The sequence below is a fragment of the Haliotis rufescens genome, unplaced genomic scaffold, assembly GCF_023055435.1.
Source record: "Haliotis rufescens isolate VD_foot unplaced genomic scaffold, xgHalRufe1.0.p SCAF_12, whole genome shotgun sequence".
NCBI lineage: Eukaryota > Metazoa > Mollusca > Gastropoda > Lepetellida > Haliotidae > Haliotis > Haliotis rufescens.
Window position 1 is genome coordinate 1,209,474 of NW_025963802.1, and position 11,377 is coordinate 1,220,850.

General features: G+C 38.1%; 1 protein-coding gene across 2 annotated transcripts; it reads right to left on the bottom strand.

Moving 5' to 3' along the window:
- Nucleotides 1–1,593: 1,593 nt before the first annotated feature.
- LOC124111744 (myosin regulatory light chain A, smooth adductor muscle-like) lies at nt 1,594–11,369 on the bottom strand. 2 transcript variants are annotated; one of them, XM_046471544.2, is made up of 8 exons: nt 11,231–11,369; nt 8,320–8,338; nt 5,738–5,836; nt 4,631–4,706; nt 4,228–4,329; nt 3,505–3,583; nt 3,105–3,153; nt 1,594–2,662 (listed from the first exon to the last, which is right to left on the bottom strand). In XM_046471544.2, the coding sequence occupies exons 2-8, from the start codon at nt 8,329–8,331 to the stop codon at nt 2,552–2,554; spliced, it is 528 nt and encodes a 175-aa protein (XP_046327500.1). In that variant the 5' UTR covers nt 8,332–8,338; nt 11,231–11,369; the 3' UTR covers nt 1,594–2,551. The 2 variants fall into 2 exon arrangements, with proteins under 2 accessions (XP_046327500.1, XP_046327501.1); XM_046471545.2 differs by lacking the exon at nt 5,738–5,836 and adding an exon at nt 5,909–5,992.
- Between the last annotated feature and the right edge of the window lie 8 nt (nt 11,370–11,377).

The window sequence follows — 11,377 nt, forward strand, 5'->3', positions numbered from 1 at the left end:
GTGATTTTTTCACTGCAGTGAACATAGCGGAACTATTGTAATACAAGAATTACCTCCCCTTAAATTGTCTCCCTTTATCGTAAGTGCGAAGCCTGTACACAAACTGTTGACGGTATTTTTTCACATTTAACATTGGCAAGAAATAATATTGACAGATGGTCATTTATGGAGTTAATATCACTTCTTGTCGTCTTTTATTCTCTCGAAAATGTCTCGTTATAAACTGTAAATTTCTCATTTTACTCGTCAATCGAGACTGTTCGTTTCTCAAAGCGCCATTTTTGTCACTTGACCATATTGTATTCTTTCGCTTCCAATAGCGGTCTTCTAGTTTTCTGTTTATGATCATATGTAAATGTGTGTTAAAGAATTTTCGTGACCCTAAAGAATTATTGATAATTTTGTTTATATTGTTTAAGATTGTGCAAACACGGAACTACTTTTCAAGTCGCAATTACAACGGGCGGTGAACCGTCCCTATGTTTTCGGTAGGGAGAATTTACGTTTCAAGGTTTTACATTTACAAGGTAATGAAATAATTTCATTTTCCGGTAGACACCGACACAAAAAGTATATAATAAATAGGATATTTTATATATCTTGTGAAATATCATGTTTCCCTAATCTCGTGACGAGGGAAAGGGGGATATTTTCACTCGTGGTTACGCCACTCGTGAAAATATATCCTTTCCTCACGTCACACGGTGAGAGAAACAAGATATTTCACTCGACACATGAAATATCCTCTATATATTCCCGAAATTACTTTCACTGTGATTACATACTGCGATGTGTTGCAGATTAACAGCACAACGAGTCAATAGGTCCTATTTATGCCATCTGTAAATAATCGCCAAATTAGAACAGATGTGGCTTTTCTAGATCATATCTTCACACATATTAACTTTCATTCTTGAAAGGGCTAGAAAAGTATTAATTAACTGGAATTAATAAACGAGTTTACATCCACATTGCAATAAATTAATCAGTATTAAAAACAACCGACTGCCACCTCAAGTTCAGCTATGCACGGACAACATGTACAGAAACTATTTGCCTGATCTATTTTCAAAATCGTGAAATTTGGAAAAGAAAACCATAGGTTCCTGTTTGTAACTAAACAAAACGATTTTACAGAGAAAACATTAATTCCAGTCGTAATTCCAGTAATGTATGAGCCTACGAAGAACTCGCGTGATAACCGAATAACCAACTTCATGTCTTGTACCCATTCCTTGTCTCATCTGAACTTGATATAGGCTATCCATAGCTGTGTTATTTATCCAAACGAGGTATGGGAGGAACTTCACACAAGAGTTAAACAGGGATTTAGTAATGAGGGGTATCAAATTCTGGTTCAAAGGGCGATAAGTGAGTGAGGGTGTGAGCTTTGGTTAAAGCCGCTTTTTGCAGTATGGTGGGAAGTAAAGGCAAAAGCGATTCAGGTCTCAGATCAATACGACCACGGGCACGTTTCGGACAACCACGTCGTTGTTGATCATCAGATCCTGTCACGACAAAGGGGCCTTAGAACAAACTTCCAAACAGTAGTTAGACGTAGGTTTTTTTGGGGCAAAGAGGACAGAAAAAACATTGACCCTGTGCACAGAGGTGTTTATTAAATAAATAGGACACAAAAAACATTCCACATCGGGTTAAATCATGCAAAGAAGACACCGTCCATGTCTTATGGTGTAGGTTCACAGTAGATCAGGTCCGCATCCTCGCTCTACCGTGAATCAGAAGCCCGTTGCACGCCAGGACAGGGTGCAAAAGGCTTCATGTCATTTTATAGTGAGATACAACGACAGGTCCGACTTGTAACAAAAATTATACACATTTTAACAGCATATATATGACCTGGGTTTGATTCAAAGAAATCCTCATGCCCAACCCCATCATGAAATGTTCACACAGACTTGACGAGATGAAAGAGTTCGACCAAGGGAGACCCTGGGTAGACTACGGGTTCTACAGAGAGAGAGATAGAGAGACCTGGGCAGGCTGTACGAGAAGTTCCCGGGCCAACAGATTAAGAGGACAGAGTTTGACAAACCGACCACTATCCCATGGTCTCTCCCCAGGACATATCATTGTGGGGACGGACCAAGGGGGTGGTCGGCCAACAGACTCAATCCCCGTAGCGTGTTTCTGAAGGCATCTGTAAGCGCACCAAATTGGGCAGGTGGTCTGCACCTTGGTGCTGTCTTGTTTTTAGCTGAAGTGACTTTGAGCGCTCCTATCCAGAGTCCGGGAGTGGTGATGGTAGTTGAACCCTGCCGCCATTGGCTTATTATCATCCAATCAGAAAATGGAATGCTGTACACTCTTTGGCCCGAGAGCTTCCGGTGAAAGGTTTTAGAATCTAATATAATCTATACGCATCCCCCTTTGCCTAAGACCCCGGGATCATTTTGTGGCTTCCGCTTGGGTGGATTAGTGTGATTCGTGCCCCTGGGGCAGTGCTATCACAGATAGGGTCCCCGGGGGCTATGGGGAGGGTCAGAGGCTAAGAAGTGTGGGTTGATGTCAGACTAGATGTTCATCTAGACTAGGCTGCTGCCATTTCCTCCTCGTCTTGTTTACCCTTGATTTTAGATACAAATTCATTGTAGTCGAACAAGCCTTTTTCAATGGGGGATTCCTTCCATGTCTGCTTGATCTGAACACGAAGAATGAACATTGATTTACCACTGAGACAATGTTGGTGCAGTGCTGAGGCCTACAACATAGCCGGTACTGTTTATACATATCCAGTAACCAATGTGAAGTTGTGAAAGCTGTTTCTGTTTAACAGCTGAATTGCATCTTCTAAATCGAGTTTACTTACATAGAGTGGTGCTTTTACAACCAATAGTTGTAGGTCCAAGAGATGTTCAAATGCCATATTGACATATCCTCAATTCGCTTTAAAATGACTTATTTTCTGACAAGAACCTTAAACGGCTGATTTGTAATTCAATCAGGAAACCAGGAATAGCTTATCGACAAAGATGGTACAAATTTGGTCCTTAAAATGTTAATTCCTATCACCTTATTCGTTTCTTAAATACGACTTCCAGATACATGACGGAGACTGCATGTTGTGTCTTTTTTCTACTCACCTCATCTGCGGTAAAATTGTCACCCATATTTTGTAATAAATCCTTGACGCTGAAAAAATAATAGGAAGGCTTTGAAATATCGAAGTATGATACATATTCAGGTATTGCTTGATTTCACATGTTTGTGTCTTGTGATCATTCTACAAACAGCCAGTCAGTGGCCTATGCCAGAAGCAAGATTCTGGAAATAAATTTAATTCGACCTATAAAGAGCAGTTATAAATTAGTTTTAACTCTTGTGACCATAAATTAAGTTCGAGACAACCGTGAATACGACACGTCCGATTTAAATAGTGATACACAAACATGTACTATACGTTTGCCGGGACTGAACAGTGAGTTCGATAAAACCGGGTTCGACAAATCCGAATTCGAGACAACGAGGTTCGACTGTACTTACTATTCTTCAGGAAGTTTTCCCTTGCCAGCATCATCGAACATGGCGAATGCATTCCTGATGGTATCTTCGGGATCTGTGCCTGTTAACAGAATAAGATAACTGTTATCTTGGAAGGCTTTTACCTTGTAGCAGAGACCATTTTTATGTGGTCCGCAGCTTCTGTGTCTCCATGGCAACAGTTTCCTGCAAACCATTATGGTTTTTCACTGGGTGTATATCATATCACCATGACACTAGTTCCTCACATACCAATATGCTTTCAAGCTGTTTCAAATGACTATTGCATTATTCCATACATGTCAGTGTAGTTTTCAACCTGGTTCTCTGTTGCCATGGAAATGGTTCCTTTCATTGGATGGTGGAGGTGATATATTAGTATTTGCTTATTTGTTACCATGACAACAACCACTTGCATTGAGGCTTCGTTCTCGGGTTCCGTTACTTTGCAATATACAGCACTATTGTACTCTTGCCATGATAGAATTTGAGAGAGCGAGAGAGAGAGAGAGAGAGAGTGAAATAGAAATTGAGAGAGCGATTGAGATATATTGTGAGATTGAGAGAGAGAGAGTGAAATAGAAATTAAGAGAGAGAGAGATATTGTGAGATTGAGATAGATTGAGGGAGAGAGAGAAATTGAGCGAGAGATTGAGCGATTCACCGCTTTCATGGTGGTGAAATCAATCGTGAAACGTATACTCCTTCTTTAACGTTTCCACTTACCGCTCAACTTTTCACCGAACAAGTTTAAAAACATCGTGAAGTTAAGTGGTCCCGGTGCCTCGGCCAACATTTCCTTGAGCTCTGCATCTGGGGGTATTCTTCCTGAAACACCACATCGTCATCATCTTAATGGTCAACTCTCGGCCTCATTGTATTCAGACATTCGTTAATTAGACATTCGTTAATAAGACTAGTCCAGAGAACAAGTGGATACCTTATTTCTCTAGTCCTCAGAGTGTGTAGCTAGGCCTGCTTGCACTAGACAGAAATGTTTACTATGTTCACATCAGGTTAATTCAGTTCCATTTTATAGCAAAATTGAACCTTTGAGAACTGGTTCAGACTTATAGCCCTGACAGGAGTTATAAACGAAACTACTGACGATGCGTGATTCAGTACTCACCAAAGTTACCGTACATATCCTTAAGATCTTCAATATCGATTACACCATCTCTGTTTTGGTCGATCATTGTGAAAGCCTAAAGAACACGGAGGGAATGTTAACAAACGAACGAAAGAGGTCTGCCATTTCATACACAACTGAACACTTAAACACACGAAACCGAATGAGCACATTATATACATATAACAGTGAATAAACACAAAATATCCAGTGAATATATCAAAATATCCAAAACTATTGATCACAATCATATTTTAAAATTAATATGAAATATAACAACTTGAAATATTACTTGAATTATATTTATTAAAAATATATATAATATCAGTTCCAAGTAATTCAAAGCATTCGTATATATTATTGTTAGATAATATATTGTTTAGATATATAGGTGGATAACGTTGTATTATTGAAAGAGGTGCTTAATTTGTTAGTTATAGACAGATCATAAATCATCCATGATGATTGGTCAGAGTAAGTTGAAAGAGGAATCTTATTGGTTGATGGCGGTGCACGCTGGAATTCCATCCGATGGTGGGAAAATTCAATCAATAAGGGAGATAACTCGGGTCATCTTGGCAGGCATGAGAACAGTTTGTTGGTAGGCGTGCGATAGGTTAAACATGGTCATCTTTGTAGTTGAAATAGGTCGTTTAGCATGCTTTTGGTCCAGGGGGTGTTGAGTTTTATTTTTGAACACCGGTGAGTATTGTTTGTGCATGGATAGATACTTGAAGCTTAGGGAACAACCAGTTGTTGGACGTCGCAGCAAATATATGTTTTGGTAATTCATAGACATGGCAGCAGACACCATTGTTGTGCAATTGAAGTTCTCTTCACTGGTTCTTTCAAAGATACGTTACATGCTTGAAAATGTCATTAATTCATCGGCATTGTCAAAATATTATAATAGCCATAACGGCTGATTTTAACATTTCTTTCACTTTGTATCCATGCATTTCAGCCGGTTAAAAGAGATTGTTAGTCATAAGTACGTAACGAGAGGACATTGTTGTTAATTTGTTATGGTTGTATAGTCATGCGCCATAATTCTTCATGTCACCGGATATGACGTCATGTGATACGTCTCGTTTTCTGATTGGTCACCTCTTTGAACTCCTGAACCTGACTCTGACGAAACATCGCAAAAACGTTGGATGTTGCACGCTGAGCGCGCTTGGGTTCATCCCTTTTACTTTTAATTGCCTGAAATACAAGAAAATGTTACGTGATCAGTTCATATGTTCCTTGAGCACAAGTTTGACAAGACGACCCTACCTCTTTCATTTCTTGCATAGTTTTCTTAGACATTTTTGCAAAGACGTTTGAGGCCTGTCTTTCCCCGCGGCCTTTCTTCGCTGCCTGTGAAACGAATAAAAAGTGAGACACAGTTAATAACGATAGAAAAGTCTCTATTATTTGAAAATGCCACTTACTTATAGATGTTTTCGTTTAAATAAAAAAATGTCATACTACTCTACAATTTTTTAAAACCTTTAAAAAAATTATTTTACCATTTATTCACAGCACAAAAATGCACAGTTCACGTGTTTCCGTTTTATACGGAACACAAACATGGATATAGGAATTTATACAAAATCAAACAAACTATTCACAAACAAAACTGCATTCCTTTCTACTGAGAACACTCTAAGTGGCATTCAACAACTTTTATCACAACAAAATCTAACCATTAAATAATACTGTTTCAAACGGTTATTTTAGATATACGTTTCAGTGGCATTTTCAATCCCTCCATAATAAGAGACAGGACCATCGGAGATTCGTATGCCAGAGTATCCAAGCTTGCTATATCGACATGCTGAATCAACACTCGATATTGAGAAATCTATTATGTCGAAATAACTTTCTTTGTTTGTCGTTTAACGCCGAGCATTCAAGCTATATGAAGTAGGCATGTTTTATTCGAGACCGGACCAAACCAGTGATTGATGTGACGAGCAACGCCCCACCGTTTGGGTACGTTAACACGCAATCAACCAGCATAACCACCCGATCCATTTTGTTGTCTCTTTAAAAAAATGCTCCAATAACTTGCAATGCTGAGGTCATCAACCGTAAGTGAATATATTTTGTCAACACGAACGCAACAAAATAGTTTCATATCTTACTTATTTGCATGAATTATCGACACAAATATATTAAGAGTCGCATGTTAGAATGTCGCATGACTTTCGTCTCATCTTTTATTTACATATATTCTCCTCCATTGACAATTTATATTTTGTTGAATCTCCACTTAAAAATTGAATAGTTGGGCATTCACTTTATTTTAAAATATCACGAATTGAATTTGGTTTTCAAATGAGGCTTGATGTCAAGGGAGGAGACTGCGATTTAGCAAAGCCGGTTTTCTGGCGTACGAAAGGTAATTACGTCAACATCACCGGTAGGCAAACTCCTCAACATTCACACGAGCACTCGGCTACGGTGCGACTACCCTCCACGACCAACCTAGACGGGGGCACTACAAAAAACCTTAAAAGCTGCAACAAAAGCAAATTTAATAAACAGCCAAAATTAAATCTACAAACAATAACAATAGCACCACAGTGATGTCTAGAGACTACCAAAAACAACACACCGCTAATGGAATGTCTTCTGTACAAAACATGTGCGGCTATGATTCATAGTGCCTCATTCGTAAAAAAATTAATTAATTTTACATTTCAGAAATGATCTACTCCTAAACCATCAAATCTTTATTAAACTCCAAACAAGCGTTTCCATACTGATCCAATTTGAAAGCTGATAATCATGATATTGATATTAATTATGACCATAGGTATTATTAACGAGTGACAATATTTAGAAAAACATGTTCAGAATGAGGCACTATTTCCTAATATAAAATTTACACACACAAGACCCAGAGCAAATCTAACTTTAATCAAATATTTTATATCAAATTTTAGAAAATACAAACAGAGTAAGGAAAGGAAATAGTATAGGAAAGAACAATGAGAGACAGATCTAGAGAGACAGATCTAGAGAGACAAAAGAGAAGACAATGGTCTGTTTGCTCTGGACCAGAAATCACTCAACCAATGCACATGTTGCTGTCACACCAGTATATGCACCTAATAGTTTCCATAGTGACACAAACATAAACCTCGATACGGTCAAGATATAAAAACATTTAAGATTGAAAATCGCGATCGAAACATAAAATGAATTAGACAATGTGTTACATTTATAGAACATTGAAAAGAATCCATATTTAATATACATGTAATGAGACAAATAATTCATCGATTACATTAATTACATATATGACATTATTAGTATCATTCTGTTAAAAAACGCTTTTGTGTAAAGCAACTTATAAAAGGACAGAAAATTCATCTAATAGTCCATTTAAATCGATGTCTATTGTTTAGAATGATTGCCAATACAGCATTTCAGTCATGTTGGAAAAGTCATCATTTTCAGAAGCTGTTGATATATATGTCTAATAAAGGCACACTTTATTTCTCATCTATCGGTTGCCACAATACAACCAAGGCAAACGGTAACTTCTATCACGTGACTTCTCTACGTTACTGTAGGTAAAACGGATCTACTTTCATAGTTCACGATGTCGATACACGAGTACCTGCAACTCACTCCGCCGTAGCGAAAGTAGTCTCAGGTGTCACGCATGCGCAAAACGTTACCATCACACTTACCTCTTCTGCCATTTTGATTCTGAAATGAACAAGAAATGAACAACATTATTCAGAGGTATTCAAAAGAAACTGATTTAGCATTGTGCAATATACATGAAATAGACGCATGTACTTTATTATTAAAAGGAAAAACTAATTCTAGAATAATCTTTTTTTTCAAGTGATATATATATCAGTTCCTACTTTTTGGATACAGTCACATATAAGTGTTTCAGGGGTTGCTTGATGTTTTATACGATGATATTCGCAGTAATACACATCAGCACATTTTTTCGTCCGCCTACATACATAACTGTTGGCAGTAAGCGATAAGGTAGGTAATATTGGCAAGGCGCCAACTCGTCTACACCGGCGGTACCATCTGAGTCTTCGATCAAAGGAACATTCCTTGCACGTTGCCATAGTAACGAAGAGAGCACATCCAGAATTCTCAAAAGATCCCATATATCTGTCCCGACCTGTGCTCATCCTTCAGTGAATGCCGCTTCACTTAGACGATGTGTAGACAAGAAATACATTTATGTTGTTCGTTACAATAAACTTAACAATGTAATCAAACTTGTTTCGATCCATATGTAAATCTTCTTTCCGTTCGTGATCGCGTCAGTATCCATTTAGAAAAGAAAATAAAATTTTCAAATAAGTAAGAATTAAATGTCTAACTTTTCAAGTTACTCTTATGAGACAAGTATTGTACACTAGTATGCACTTCCGATTCACCTGGCAAGTGTTTAATCGTATCTTAAAACAAAACTTTAATTATTTAAAACTGGGGAAATATTGATCATCCTTTTCCTGTACGTACAACTTTACCACAATCTTGTTCAATTCATACCATACCATACCATTATATTACATTACATTTGTTTTCAAACTACATTGTTAGAATGTCCCTACTTTGTATCTGGAATATATCTATATGTTCTCTATTCACAATGCACACATTTGTAAAATATTGCCACTGTTTCTTCATGGGACGTCACACAATACTTATCTTATCCTATCCTATATTATCCCCTTTTGTCTCATAATACTGACCTTGTATGGGATCATTATGAGTAGATATGTTTTTTGTTCACGTTCCATCCCGAAGGCTTACAAGGTGAAAAGGTTGCCAAAGGTCAAAAGAACTATACGGGCTACGCACCGACACAAATGCCAAAACTATGCAAAAGATGTAGAAACTAGGTTAAAAGAAATACACCTGTTTCAGGACTGTTGGCATATATTATTGTAAACTTTAAATAAAGTGTTTATAATTATCGTCTTCATTTATTACCAGAAACATATTTATTCCAGGTCTTCAGTGAGTGTAACACATGATGTGATTTGACCTATGTTGACAATTTAGTCAAGCACGTTAATCAAGTATAAAGCATCCCATGGCATAATGACTGATGCAGTGAATCGCACTGTCCCCTCCCCCTCCCTCTCAGGAACCCGTACCAGATTCAGCCATCGTACTTTGAGATCCCCGACCTCTACAAATACAGACGGTACTTCCAAGAAAACGTCTATAATTGGCACGGGGAAACCTAATACCCCCCTCACCACAGCTTCCTACGGTGCACGCGCCTCCACCACCTCTCGGCTTCAGCGAAACAGATAGCAACCAGTGAGGCCCCTTTAGGGTTGAGTGATTGAGCGTGTGTTATTGATGGTGTCAGTTACAGTTAAAATGGCAGTTACACGCAGGTTATTTTATAAAACGGTTTTCGTTTCAAAGTTGAAAACAGTTTCAACTGAATGTTGTTTCTTGGATTGGCCTTTTTTCAAATAATCCTCATGAGTGCCCCAGATGTTTCTGAAGACGATGGTAGACCTATGCTCTTTTCCATCTTGTTACCTTTACTACCAAGCGAATGAACCATCTGGATTGAATAGCAACACACACACTACCTCCGAACATTGCCCTCTCTCTAGATGGACATGGAATTTTTTCAGATACCAATAAAGAGATTATAGACTGTGGCACCAAATGTATATGCACCCCATCCCCCAATTCCCCATGCGTCTTTTTGATAAACGGAAATTGTTCTAGGGATATGATATTCCATGTAACCTTGAAATATTAATCATGTATGTTATCTGTATAATGTTAAAGATTCACAATTTTGAAATTGACAATAAAAAGTAACAACAGCTGAAATCGACAATGCTTGTTCATTTCACGGCTGAAATGTACGTTGATGTTGAAACAGGAGGAGTGACTGTTATTTCACTTCAGCCTCGCTGAGTAGTGACGAAGACGCCACTGCCAACATATGTCATATTTTTTTTCAGGCAACAAACGGCTGAGTAATCACCTTTTTTAACAAGACAAACAGAATATACTATCATTATAAACAAAATACTATTTTGGCTCAAGATATCAAACAAATATCCTCCTAGTCACAAGATATCAAACAAAAATCCTCCCAGACATTTCAAGGTCTAGTTGCCAATTTCACCGTATGCCCTGTCAGTCAGGACAAAGACAACATCGACGTGAAATTGACAAGGTAGTAAAGGAGAGCACGCGAGAGGCATAATTTACGATGGTACTACTGTTTATGTTACCGTGTTAATTAATACCACCTGGCAAAGTAGCGAAAGTCATAACACAATCCTTGCGCTCCTTGATACCCGATGACAGACGCGAAGCTACTGGGGTATAACGCCGGTATGCGTTAGAAGAAATGCATATGACACATGTACATTGTTAAGAACAATTACCCTAACTGTGTCAGCTGCAAAGCAGGAATAACCTAGCATATCGCAGCAACGGATCATTTAATCTAATGGGATAAAATCAAATAATAGTACATATCTATTAAACTCTTTTTTATAAAAAATCGTAAATTTTCGCAGAACATTCCCAGGGATGGCAAAATGAACTTGAAACCATATAAACAATTTTAAATGTACTTACCTTTAATTTGGTTCCGAAGACTGGTCTAAGATCTAAATACCGGTAGCGGACACTCGACTGGGCTGAGCACAGGGCGCTACGAAAGTGATTTCACCAGACTCCGTTATTATGCATACCTCAAGCCGATGACGTCACGGCCTCGATTCT